At 46.3% G+C, this 14,592-nt stretch overlaps 1 protein-coding gene across 1 annotated transcript in view; it reads right to left on the bottom strand.

The window, feature by feature from the left end:
• Nucleotides 1-14,175, bottom strand: part of T265_06391 (hypothetical protein) — a gene marked incomplete at both ends in the record, with an annotated part of 30,946 nt that extends 16,771 nt beyond the window's left edge. Inside the window, one exon of the mRNA XM_009171639.1 lies at nucleotides 13,873-14,175. Coding sequence (XP_009169903.1) covers nucleotides 13,873-14,149 — 277 coding nt within the window. The remainder of the gene's footprint in view (nucleotides 1-13,872) is intronic.
• Nucleotides 14,176-14,592: the final 417 nt, after the last annotated feature.

Below are 14,592 nucleotides of genomic sequence, written 5' to 3'. Positions count from 1 at the left end.
CTATTCAGGTGCAAAGTGCCAAACGATCGGCATTGTTGCGGAATAAGGGTGAGAATAGCTCAGGTGTCCTGTTTGGTCGTTGGTCTGTCAAGCCCGACGAGCGGATCGATTTCTTCGAATTCAAAGGAAACGAATGGTTCGGCGGAATGGCGACTGTACAAGAGAACAAAACTGTGGATCTCTTCACAGTTGAACAATCTGGAATCCTTCTAATAAGACTCCGTTTACAACAAATTGTGAAGATTAAGTCACTTCCTTCCACTCCGACTGATAAACAGTTGATGCCCCTGACCAAACACACATTCAACCCCAACATGCATGAAAAATAGTACTGGGAGTTTTGGAATACTAATGAACACTGAAACGGAGCACAATGATTTCCCCTTTGGCCGGTCCTTCGAAAAACTTCAGCGGAACAACATGACAGGATGGATACATTTTTCGATTAGTTGTATCTCTTCGAGGCTTCTGTTGCCAAACAATGGAAAGTGAGCTTTATTACAGTTAGAACTGTTCAATCTTGTGACACTAGTCTACATTACTGATGATATCCCTAAATCGATTATTTTATTCGCTCTTTTGGTTAAAAAAATGTATCCATCATCCTGCAGTTAGAACTGTTCAATCTTGTGACACTAACCTACATTACTGATGAATTCCCTAAACCGATTATTTTATTTGCTCTTTTGGTTGAAAAAATGTATCCATCAACCTGAGTCTTTTGTGCTTTCAATTAGTCAGGCGCGGTTTGTCAGACCGAATTTCACTCACAAGCGCGGGGTTATGTCATCCGTCAACCCAGATTTATCGATACTCATAAGGTCAATCACATGACGATGAATAGTCCGGGTTCCGAATGCTAAGGGGCGAATTGATTCTTTTTTGAATCAATGCGCACAACACCACGCTGATAATAACAAGCTTTAGGCAGTTGATTTGTGACTTGGTGCTCGAAAAACTGAGATCACCTTACGGAATAGAAATCCACTGATGACCTATGTTTGTCCGCTTTCAACTATGCATCTGAGCCAGGCTAACACTGTTCGATTATTGTAGTTTCTAGCTTACTTTACATACTCGAAAAAAAAACCGTTAAGATCATCCGTACTGCACCCCATTCCAAACTCTTCCAGCCATCCCCAACTAACCCGTTTCTAACTTATAGCGTGGCACAGGTATGTATACTTGTGTTCATAAAATGCACCATGTTCTTGTTTTTTTAGGCAAACGTACCAAAGCTGCCACAATCAGTCGTTTATGGTTCATTTTATGTATGATAATGCGTGCGCAGAGTGTAGGATCGTCTACCTGAGTAACTGCAGTCCTGTTTGTTTGTTCGGCGTATATCTCTGTATGTCCATGTGCAGTTTTCGAGGGCTACTCTGCCCATCAATGGTTATCACTTGATCAAGAAGGAATGGAAGTCCCATACAAGTTCAGCGTTTCCACCCCCCCCCCGTAAAAACGTACCTTTCTGTCTATTCAGTCCCCTTCTTTCAATAATATCGTCACGATCGCAACATCTACAACTACCCTGTTTACATCGTTTTACGACCGATCATACGCACCACTCGAAAGATGTTTGAAGTAGGGAGTTAGCTGATCACTTTGTCAATTCCCAACCCGATAAGACACACGTACACTCAAGTCTCGGGTCGGATCCAGGGACGCTTGTGTGTGTGTACGTCACATCTTACTAATTAGACTGTCCCCCCACCGGTGCGATTTACTTATCATCACCACCCCCTGTTCTTCCCCCGAAAACGCGAGACAAGTTTATTGTGGCACGTGGCTGTCCATAGGCCTACTTTTTCGCCCACACCACCACCATCAACAGTGTACAACATGTGAACGACATTTTTTGTTCGAATAAGTTGTTTTTTTTGCGTGTGTCTAATTTGTTCTGTCCGATGCTAAAGTGAACACGGGTTCATTTCACGTCCGTCAAGGAACAGGACAGCTGCGACTTTCTGGGAAGACGAATTCCAGTGTGATTGTAGTCACTAGTGTCTGAGCGTTGACGATTGTCATATTGCATTTATCTTTGCTTATAGCCCCATAGGTTCCTGTAAACACTAAAGCTTGGTATGATTGTAGATAGATAGACAAAGTGCATTACAATAGTACAAAATGGATGGGCTCCCTGAAGTGCCCGGTCGTAAATGGCTACTCTGGTGTGCGGTGTGATGAACAGTAAATGGGGTAGCGGATAAAACTGCTTTTCCCTCGGGGCTTAGATACCAGCAGCACCACCTATCGACCTAGGTTCGCACGCGCCACCCTCTCAGTAAGGTCCAAGATTGCGCTCAAGCTACCCAACTGCCTCAGCGTGATATGTAAAAGCGTGCACATTCAAAGAAAGTCCACTTAGGTGATGAACCCAGAACTAGAAACTACCGCACTTCCAAAATCCTTGTGTGCTAATGAGCATCATGACAACCGAGAACAAGGTCGCCGCAAAGTTGATCAGTGGTCAGTTTGATCCGAACTTGATCGCGCATATGTGAAGGCAAAACCACGCTCGTTTGTGCCGCATGGATATCGATCCGCGATAGGTACTGCACCAACAAGCCAGGGTATGTTGGTCTGATTGACTCAACCGTTTGACCGCAGGGCATATGCCGATGCATTTCGTTCACTCACCCATACAGAGGTGTCTTTTATCAAATGGCTCATCTAATATAACAACGTTGATAACTGACACCAACAGACTGGCAATTCCGGATTGATTGTCTCAAACCTGGTCATGGGCCGCATATGTGAAGGCAAAACCACGCTCGTTTGTGCCGCATGGATATCGATCCGCGATAGGTACTGCACCAACAAGCCAGGGTATGTTGGTCTGATTGACTCAACCGTTTGACCGCAGGGCATATGCCGATGCATTTCGTTCACTCACCCATACAGAGGTGTCTTTTATCAAATGGCTCATGTAATATAACAACGTTGATAACTGACACCAACAGACTGGCAATTCCGGATTGATTGTCTCAAACCTGGTCATGGGCCTCACAGTTATTGCATGTCCCATCCTTGTGTCAGCCTTGGAGAATGGCAGCTCAATACATTTAAACTAGAAGCGACGATGTCTTGAATACGGGTTCAGCTGGCCCCTGAAGTAGTATTTGTTCTGTAAATCCACGTTAAGAACAGTTGTATATCCTGTTCACATTGAAAAACATACAAATTGATGCTCAATTTAAACGAAAAACATGTAACCAAAGACAGGACAAACTCATTGGTGTGTGTCAGCGAAACTTAAATAGTAGTATTGATGATGGTCATTTGTTTCCATCAAACTTTTGTAGTTCCATGCTGTATTGGCATGTACCACACAGCGTTGAACAATGTACCCGGACGTTCAACCCAGTGTTGTTGCAGTTGTTGGAATTTAACGCGTTTTCCTTATTAAACACTTGCTATTAGTATGGTTGACCCGGTAGGGTAGTTACCATGGTTCCACAGTCTGATTAACTTCCAGCCGATTGTACATAACACCACGCATTTTGGGGTTTTCCCCACAAAAGACTGCGCTGAAGGATGTGTTGTTAGCTATCAGTGATTCCGAAAACTTTGCTTGCCTTGTACATCAATCCCGCAGGAACACAACGACCCTACTATCCGGGTCGTTCCCGGTGTCATCCTGTGCTAGAAAACAAGGTTAATGGGAGCAATCAGAATATGTCAACGACAAGGTGCGTTTTTACAATGACTGAGAGTGGAATAACATTGAGGACTTGGGAACGATGAACACAATGGGGGTGGAAGCGCGGTTTGACCGCACCAGTACACAGGCGAAAATGTGACATCGGACTGAACGCGTCCTAGCCAGTAGCCAGTCACCAAACATGGGTACACGAAATAATTTATTATCGAGTGGGGACCACCCCAACGTCCACGAGTGCTCTCTTGTGAGATGATCCTCTTCGACCAAATATTTAGCTTTGCGAAGCCTGAGTGACCACAAGTCAAGCAACATGTTTGCGAAGTGCCCTATTCTGTTTGATGGCAGTTCAAATTAGGTACTATACACTGAATGCTGCCAGAGTTCAAATTCCCTACTTTTTGAGACATCTCGTTAACTAAAACAACCAGTTATTCATCGGATTTGATATGACTCGATTACTCGATTTCCCATCTTCCACTATCATCATCATCATCATCATTGTCAGCTGTAATAACCTCGTACTTGTCGTACAGTGGTTGTAGCTGCCACAGTTTCGTTCACCGATGATTGGGGGGGGGGTAGGTAGCTGCGCATTGCACGCGCGAGCTGGTAAATTGGTGCATAAATCCAGCACTGTCAGTGGGTTGTCAAGCGGGGGGTGGAAAAGGAGCTATGCATTGAAGGCAATAGCTTTGATGCGCGAGCGCCACTGAGGGCACGACTGGGCCATGTCTGACAATGTCTCTAGCCATTGATGTGGCCAGTCTCGGGGTCCCCATCCAGGAAGACGGCAGTGACCAGCGCAGCTGAGTTTGCTGGTAATGGCTTTCATACTTCGCTGCCAAGTCACTGTTTGACCGCCTCTGGCTCCACTGTACTGTTCGACTGCTGGTCTTCGGGTTTCTCAATCACGTAGAGAACATCATCATATAGAGGATAGGATGAAACATGGATCCTTGATTAAACCAAAGTTAACATATCCTCTTTAGTCAGAGGTTCTCCGACAGCAGGAGGGTTGGGTTTCTTCACATAACCATGTGTCCGGATTCACTGTCGAGAAGCTAGCGTGAACTAACAGCAACTTAGTGCTTTTCAACGCCTGGATTGTCAAAGTAATCTAATTATATGCTAAATCCTGTCAAAATCAAAATTATCTGAGTATTTGTCGAAATCTGTCCAATTTGGGTTTAAGTAAAACATAAGGTTGACAGAAACTCGGGGACTGCGCCTACCTGATGAGCGAAACCGGTCGTGGGATGTCGAAGAGTTTTCAGGAACCTTATGAGTAGTGTGTTGCATGTGATGACTCGCTAAAATGAAAGGTTCTATCCCTCCCTACGGCAGCACGATCATTCAGGATCTGTATGCGGTCAACTTTATGGAAAGTTTTAACTTTGACGGTATCATGTAACATTAAGTGACATCCGACGTCATCGCGGCCAGCGAACAAAGGCGTTATCGAATTCCTGCCACTGTCTTCGCAGTATTTCTTCAGTCCTACAAATCTTCCTCGATGAGGAGCTGGCGTCTAACTCTCTTGAACTGACCAAAGGCAGCCAGATGCCATAGTGAAAGAAGTGGTCAATATACTTTTAGACGCCATTTTGTTTTTTTCGACGAAATCGCAGCTTCATATGCTTGTCACTTACTAACACGGGAGTTAAGTGGTCAACAAGAATGTGCTACACAACACACAGATGATGTGTTGCAGCCATCCGGGGTGTGCACAATATAACCTTCGGCGACAGATCTGCAACTCAACAAACTTTAAGAGCTGAGCCTCTCTCCTCATGAAGGTTGAAATAGGTCATGGGATGTCGTAGAGTTTCCAGCATCCTTATGGGTAGTGCTTCGTGACTTCTTACTGATTGAGCTGGTCGGCTTGCTTTTGTTTCTCGGGGACGGGGACGTTTCAGTCTTCGTGACGTGACAACCTAATGAAATGGACCGATACAGTTGAAGTAGCACTGACAAAACTGACCTGTCACCGATCCTCCGTTTCAACATAAGGGTCTTCTTGTCAACATCATAAACATCTAGGGATGTGCACTATCCATACCATGGAAGTATCGGTTATATTGATACTCGTCCTGATATGGTTTGTCAATAGCACACGGGGCTGCATTTAATGAAGCGTGTCCCGCCCTTGCTTCAATGAGTTCCGCAAGCTGAGTCGTTGGTAGGAACCCCAACCAGGACGACGCACCTGAAGCAGGCGATTTCCGACGCTTCACTGGCTAGAGCGCAAATTTACCGACTGGTAGGTCCGCGAGTCGAACCCGACCTTTGCATGTTGACTAGGCATGGGCAACCTGGCAGTATCTCAGCCCTCGTGCTTCCTTCGGGTGGCATGGCAGCTAGGCACCAAAACAGTATTACAGCTGAATGATAATCAACTATTTCTGTGTGTTCATTGTGACGGAAGTAGCTGATTTGCTCTTGGTCGACAACGGATGTCGAAGAAACGACGATATGACGGGAGTCGTCAGGTGACCTCAGGCAAATGTGCCGGTATGGCGAGCGGCAGTCGGCTGCAGTAACGCTGAACTCAAGGACCAAATGGCACTGAAGCAAGGATAGTCGAAACCAGTCTTGGTGGGTGATGATCCATACTTATTCCACTGACCAGCTCATTCTTGATATTTCCTCAGGAAGCTGAAATTTTGAGTGCGGTAGTCCAGAACAATGGGCGACGAACTATCACCTGCTTTAAAGTACCAAGAGTTCTGTTGTAAGGACAACGACCCGCGCAAAGTCATAGCTCATCTGCAGTTCAAACTGATGTGTATGAAAGATTCGGACAAGCTTCAAATAAATCCTCTATTTACACTGTTCGTCGACAAAGTATGCAGTACACCGACTGCCCCAGTGCCCAGCTGGGCTGAGCAAATGAGGTATAACTGGCATAACATAGAAAGAGTTACTGAAATCCGGAGAACACATTATTAATTTGTTGAGGCCTAAATGGAGCGAACCCGATTGTCGAATGTGGGAAGGAACTTTGTATACATTGTAGCTTAACCAACAGGAGACTGGGTCGTAGCCTTCTGCAGCAAACTACAGCAGAAGTCTGAGGGATACTGGATAGGTGCTAAGTTAACGTCCAGAAACGCATCAACCGGAAGAAATAAGACGACAGAGCGTTTGAGGGATTTAGGTGTCTGGTCTTTGACTTTCCTCAAGGCCCGTCGACGGAATCGAGCCCGAACGCGAACCGATCGGCTTAGCTTCCGTACCGATAGTTCCATGTGCCTTCACTAGTGTGACGCTGTATCTAACCTACATCGAATGCGTCATGAGAATTTCGCCCGCACACGAGGCTCAACCGCATCGACAGCGTTGCCATGATGGCAAGCCCCGGGGCTTGTAAACCCCAGACGCCGTGTCACGTCACAAAAATGTCTTAGCTGAGGCACAACAGTCATTCGGGAGAACGTCCCAAGCCAGGTGCCGTGAGAGGCGGGCATTTTAGCGCAGGCGATTAGCAGTCATGACTCCTGCGAAGAGTGAATATCCCATACCCAAATCGGTGTGCAATGTATTGAACTGAAGTTTGGAAAAGATGTGNGTGAAACACAACTCAGGTACATCGTTTGTTTTCTGGTTAGGATAGCCTTAGATTCCATCATTATCTTGACCAAACTCGAAACATCCTTTGATGCGCAGTTCGCATGTAGACATTGGTGTACAGAAGGTTTCTACGTGAGCATTCATTCGAAAGAGCACGCTGGCATGTGGAAATTGTTGTTTTCACTCCGAATTCGCGATTTAATCATTTTGGACCTGTTTTAGGGTTTGACGGGGCTAAAAACCTAATGGGTTGTTCAAAATTGATAGAATTACTCTATAAGACAAATAGTGAGCAGTTTGAATACTTGTCACTTGTCACGGTGCCTTAGGAAACACTGGGCATGTTTGTGAAGTACTGGTAACGACTGTACTGGTAACGACCACGGTCAAACCAGTCAACAAACTGTCGAGAGTTGGGCGTCTCACTGGAAAACGGTCGATCGTATACTGCATGAAAGCTATCTGGATCTGTGATTCGTTCAGTATCAGCCCTATAGGCAAATTTTCGCCAAGGTTCCTGATCTTTTTCTTGCAGAAAAGAGCCGAAACTACATGCAGACAGAAGGAAGGGATGCACGTATGAAACTAGATATGTTATTATAAGTTCATACATTCGGCTAACAGTCAGAAAGATGAAGTATACTGTGAGCGCCTAGGTCCGACTCTTGTCAACTATACTCAGCATGCATGAATTCACCCTGCAGGTGCCACAAACAGTGAAGTATACTTTTGAAGCAATGCTTGGTGCACATCGTCGCTCGTATTCACGGCTAATGTTGTTGATGTTTCCTTTCGCCATCGTTTGTTCTACTGGACTCGAATTCTCTCGACGTATGTGGACTGGAACGGAACGGGCACAGCAAGGTCAATTGCGACTCATCGTGGCAGGTCACAGTTTAAGCTGAGTTGAACGGACATAACTGCAGCCGATGGATTGTGTTTGCATTTCTCATATATGCTGATTTGCCGATCTGTTGTATCCGGCTGCTGACCCCGCTCCAGTGCCGGAAAAAAAGACTCACAGAAGGGAACACAACAGCTATAGTCCAAACAAGTGAGTGCGAGAGCGTGAGTGCGTGCGAGCGAGCGCAAAAGCACAACGATCTCAAGCTATTTATTGGAAGGACACTGTCTGAACTTGGTCCAATCTTGACGCACACGGTCTGGCCTTGGTACGAGGCTACGACGCGCTGTATATTGCGGGGGCGTTATCTGACCTTGATCAGCGCTGACTCTGGCTGCCTAGGTTTGATACAGGAGGCGTTGCCTGTCCGGTCAGCATCTAGAGAAGCTGAGGGTCTCAGTAGATTTCGGTTATTTAGTGGTTGCTTTCAGGACTCTGGCCTTCCTGATAGCATTAATGAACCTGGAGTTGATACACAAACCTAGTTACCAGCTGACTGAAGATACATATGGTCAAAATCTCCGAGTTTGCCTCACTTTTCGCCATCCACTACAAGAGCCGTTTAATGATTTGGAAACACGATTGCCAGTTGGCATCAGTGCAAGCCATCTTACGGTCATCTTTTGAAAGATCTTGGGATTCTGAAAACTCTTCGATTTCGGTTTCGCCCTTCTTGGGACTCAGTGGATAGGCGCAGTCCCCGAGTTTCCGTCGACCTTTTGTTCTACTTTAACACAAATTGGACTTTTTTTGAGAAATACACTCATTTGCTTATGAGTTTGGTTATGTTCTTCAACTGAATGTGCTGCACACAGGCCGTCTCAGGTTTGAGTTGATACGATAGTCGAGCTATTGTGTGGAGCTAACGTACTAATCATACGGTTGCTGAAAGCTCTTCGACAGCCCACGACCGGTTTCACCCAGTTTGGAACTCATCGGGTAGGCAACAGTTTCTGTCAGGCCTATGTTCTACTTGAATATCATAAACGACGGATTCAATTGAATCACCCGTGAAAACCTAATCGATAAACAAATGGGTGTCGTTTTGGAAATCTCGGGACCTTGTTCATGAAGGTGTATATTTCGGTGAAATATTTAAGTTGGAAGCTAGAGTATTTTGCGGTCAAAAATGACTGCACATACTTTTCCCTGTGCCAGACATTTTGTTCTCGGTTTGCAGGCATTTTGAAATGATAATTCAAAGAGTCATCTGATCATGGGTCTTTATAGTTCGTGGCATAATTCTGCCATTGTTTAATTTCACTTCAACGAGTCATTTAAGATATCATCAGGTGACTTGATGTACGGTGGCTCCTGCAGCACTTTGCACTCTTTCAGGCATCTGGACGAAGGTGTAATCCGATCTAAATGACTAATCTGGATTGATCTCAGTTAACCATGAGGATGCGTCACACCACGGTTTGGTGAACCGTAGCAGACACCCTCTAGCCTTTGCCTAATCACCAGAGTAGTTAGACTATCTGAACAAGCCTACGGTTGCTCAGACCAACTGCAAGTAAATCAGTTGTTGGTTGTTGATAAGGTGACTGTTGATCCGTTCGCCGAGCTTGGCAAACCTTTCGTCCCCAGTCGAGGAGACATCATCAGTACGCAGTTGAGTGGGTAGTCAGGTATGCAGATCGGTTTGTAGGTACGTTGCTCCGCGAAAAAAAGCAGCCACCTAACCAGAAGTTCTGGTGATCAGCCCCGCTTGATAGGTTGTCACAAGTACTCAGATTTTGTGTCGCACCAGAAGGTTCACTGTCGTTTCACGGTTCATCAGCTGAGACCATTTGACAATCACACGCTAAGCTTCCGGACACATGGTACGAGCGCTGACCTGATAGTTCAACGAATTGAACTTCAGTGAATTGCAATTCACCGCTCAGTTGATGGGCGTCGAGTCGATGGCCCAGTAATCCGAAGGTCGCATGAACTGAGAGTTGAGCTGGAGTAACTGTCACCCCCCTCACCCACCTGTGAGTAATCTAAGCTGCGGTCGCACGTTGCAGCCGCCCTCCCAACTAGGCGGATCAAAAACTCGATTGGTTCACCTTCGGACAGTGGTCCCACTGGGCTCTCCCTATCAAGAGGCCTGTGAAGGCAGCATAATAACCCAGTTTTCTCACGTTTTTTTGGATAGGCCGAGTCTCACAAAAGCCAGTGGAGTGGGACGGTAGGTTTAACGCTGCACGTCGAAAAGTAAATCTGCCTACTGCTCACACAGACAAAGAGGACCGAACCGAAAGAAGCATCCTGGCCCTTCCAGATTACTCAACTGCATATGAAGGAATGGTAACTCGCAGTGCAACGCACTGACTGAGGGACGTCGAGACACCATTTCATAGCTTAATTGATCGACTCAATGTACATTACTGGTTTCTTCGAATTGCGAATTGAACCAGCTACTCGTGAACCGATGTTTGTTGGCAAAGTAGACAAACACAATCCCTATCAATCAATTAGTAGATCCCCCCAAGCTAGTTTGGCATGCAGAAACGTACCGCTGGTGCGCCGTGAACTGAAGTAAACTCAGCTTTTGTTGTACCCGTTGCTAAACACTGGTGCAGCGATAATTCAAAGTCCCAGCCACTGTCAAGGGTCCCAAGGTCGCAGTTTTTATCGTGAGTTGGGACGAAACGTCGAGTTTTATCAACCTGCAAGAAACTACTCGCTACTAGCGTGAGCGATCCTGTTTGAGTGAATGTCAGGTGGAAGGTATGGTCCTCGCCGCATCACCGTGAGCCAACACTGGCCTGAGATATACACTAGCGATCGACACCAGCTCCATGTCCCTCGTGTGTGGCCATAGAATGGCATTCAGTAAAAAGTAATGAATTTCGCTTGTCCTCGACTGTTTGTATCATCAACAGTTCGATAAAACAAACTCCACGCGGTCACTACATCAGGTGGTCACGTGGTCCTATCAGCACCCAAGTTGCATTCTACATCATATTTGTTTATAATACACACGCGAAACGCCTGATCACCGGCCAACCAGAATAAAGTAAATACAAAAGCCGATTAAAGCTACACTACCCCCTTGTTCGTCTGTCGTGGCCACACATACCAAAAGGCCATAGCGACGAAGTTCGAGATGCGCGTCTATGTGACGATTGATTGACTGACCTGGCAACCAAAATGCCCTCTCACTCACTCACTCTCACACACACAGGACCATGTTTATTGACGAGGTTGCTGTGGCATCCGAAACAAGTGGGTCAGCGCAATGAACAACCCAGTGTGTCTACACACCTGTACTGACGACAACGATTAATTGTCGTTTTCGTCTTCTTATCCTCTTCACACAACCAACCACTCGGAGAAGTCACTCCGATCATACAGCACTAGGATCGTCCTAATCATCCTCGTTGGTAGAACATCAAGTTTCCATTAGCCGAATTGAACACGGTTGTAGTTGCGAGACCGGCGCAGAGAGAGAGAGAGGACAATCCCGGCTATTGAGCCGGCCCGCGTCTAATCTCCGTACACCCCTTGTCACTAAAACATTTAGTAGGCATACAAGGACGCATTTAAAAGCTGGAAATGATCCACCTGAGAACATGACTCGCTGCCACAGTTAACATAAACACAATATCGGTCGTTAGGCTAATAATAATAAGAATACTTTGTACCGATCGATTGACGTCCAGTGGGTGAACAGACTAGTTGTGTGTGGGTCGCAGCCGACACAACCGAATCGAGACTTGTGTGGGTGTGTGAGAGAAACCAGATTTCACATGGCTGTTGGAAAAACGTTGAATAAACAAAACGCATGAGCTAAATGGTGGAATGATGAATTTTTGATACAAGTAGCCAGTAGCCGTGTGTCATTGACCAACATCGGTCGTGGATGACACCGCGTCTACAACCGAGGTGATAATTAAGGCGTCAGTTGACTAGGAAATACACCTTGGAACCAAGTAGCCGTGTGTCATTGACCAACATCGGTTGTGGATGACACCGCGTCTACAGCTGTGATAGTTAAGGCGTCAGTTGACTAGGAACTACACCTTGGAACCGACCGAGTTGTTTGTTCGCTACACATTTACAACAACTTTTTTTTCGCTTTGCGTTTCTAAGGCAAGCCAAACAAGAGGTGAGGGGTGCTATATCCAACCCAAGCACGAGTTGATCACACTGTTAATCAGCCACTGGACTACTTGCCGGAAGATCTCCGGGGTTCGAAACTCCCTACTGGAGCTTCGTGGGATGCGCATTGCTGGCGATTCTCTCAAGCAGCTACGTTTCGGCTTTTTGGTATAAACTGATTTCACTTACACGACCAATTCTCGTTTCCCAGGTTCTCGTACGTCTATCAAAACCGATATCGACTGACCTTATGAGGACCGATCTACCATACTGGCAGCGAGCACTGAGCCTTGACAATCGATGCAAAACATTCTGGTTCGTGTACATCAGTCGCACAAGTTACGTTTGGCATGCGTTTCACACCTGCAGAGTGTAAAGTGCTGCTACAAGACCGGGTGGGATCGAACCCACACTTCGTGCTTGCAGACGAGCCAATCGACGTGGTAGATAAATTTGTTTACCTGGGCAGCTGTATCAGCCCCGGTGGCTGGAGATTATTTCTCGAATCGCAAGAGCCAGGGCAACCAACCTCCGACACCTATGGCACCGACGTGACGTCAGTTTGTCTATCAAGCGGAGTTTACACCGCGATCCATACTGATTTAGGGATTAGAAACCTGGCCCATACACGCAGAGGGCATACGGAAGATGCCCGTATTTGAACATCGGTGTCACCGAAGTATTGGTTAGGTCATCGGATTGGCAATACCGAGGTACGCCAGATGGAAGAAGGAACTCTTCCGCTGTTGATGAAGTACTCACGCTCCATAGACTACAATGGTTGGAACATGTATTCCGCATGCCAGAAAACCATCTGCCTCACAGAGCTGTTTTCCCAGCCCTGTGCTGAGTGAAAGCGACCGAGAGGTGGACAGTGTATGGCCTGGCAACGAATTACGAAAACACTACCCATTAAAACTTAGTCGGGTGGGCAACAGGATGGGGACCCCCCGGGGACTCAAATCACCAATGGTTAATGACATTGGCAGAAGTGGCCCAATCGCACAGTCAATGGCGCTCGCGCGTCAAAGCTATCACCTTGAATGCTTAGCTACCCGATTTCCGAACAAACTGAACATGTCAACGCCTCCAAGGCTTAGTTGTACGTCCCACACTCCAGTTTTCCAGTGATCGAAACGGTAGCAGCTGGGACCTATGGTTTATAGCTAATAAATTGAACTGATTGAATTGAACTATTATTCACTAAAATCCAACTCCTGGGACATATGAACCAATGCAGGAACTAGGTTGCTTGGGTCAGAGAAATTCCGCTCAAGGAATCTAAGAATTAGTGGATATTGGGGCCCTAAAAGTCGACGTGAAACTGCGGCCACCTAATAAACGATGGTAAATCTAAGAATTAGTGGATATTGGGGCCCTAAAACTCGACGAAAGACTGACTTGAAACTGCGGCCACCTACCAATCGATGGTGCACTTGTCGCACACGTTTCTTTGTCAGCTGACTTTGAAAAAAGCCGTACGGTTCACCAAAGGTTATCTGCATTCAAATTCCCTATCTTAATTGATCACTTTTGTCTCAATTGCTGTTTGATCAGTTTTAGGCCAACTACAAGATGACAGCTCAGTCTTTGTCCAGATTTAGGAAAGCAATCAGGCATTTGATCTCACACAACTCACCGAACTGTAATCCACAAGGATCCCGTATAAGGGAGTCATCATTTCTGAATTGCTGGAGCGTTTCGGAATGCATCGTCTGCGGCAGTTGGTCACGAGGCTGCTGTTGCTGCTGCGGATGATGGTGCTGCATATCGCACAGGACGGAATTCCACGAATTGTACCGCTCCATGCCGACCGTATTGGCGTGGAACTGCTGGTCCAGTAGCAAGTCTCCCCCTCTAGGCCAACTGCTTGCAACGGAGTTCAAGGTCAAAATCGGTTCGGTTTCGGACCACATTGGTGGTTGACGGAGACAAACACCTGTAATGGGAACACGATATGTGTGCTATTGAGGGGTGCGAAGCAGTTACGTGACCCAGCGCGTCTTAGTAAGATGAAGCGCGGACCACATTGGTGGTTGACGGAGACAAATACCTGTAATGGGACACATGATATGTGTGCTATTGAGGGATGCGAGGCGGTCACGTGACCCAGCGCGTCTCATTAAGATGAAGCACTTAGCGAATATACACGCATTTGCAAACTAATTTGGTTTTTCGAGAGACCCATCTGGAACCCAGCTGAATCTCTCGTTTGTGATGTTTTCAGGCAACGGAATGTGCTGCACCAGGCCGCCTCATGTTTCAGTCGCTACGATATTCGAGATATCGCGATGCATGTATATCTTTGTAATGCACTACTCATAAGGTTGACGGATTTTCAGCAACCTTATGAGTAGCA

The sequence above is a fragment of the Opisthorchis viverrini genome (assembly GCF_000715545.1).
Source record: "Opisthorchis viverrini unplaced genomic scaffold opera_v5_130, whole genome shotgun sequence".
In the NCBI taxonomy this organism is placed as follows: Eukaryota; Metazoa; Platyhelminthes; class Trematoda; order Opisthorchiida; family Opisthorchiidae; genus Opisthorchis; species Opisthorchis viverrini.
The sequence above is the reverse complement of the archived record's forward strand: the minus strand, read 5'-3'. Positions and strand labels throughout refer to the sequence as shown.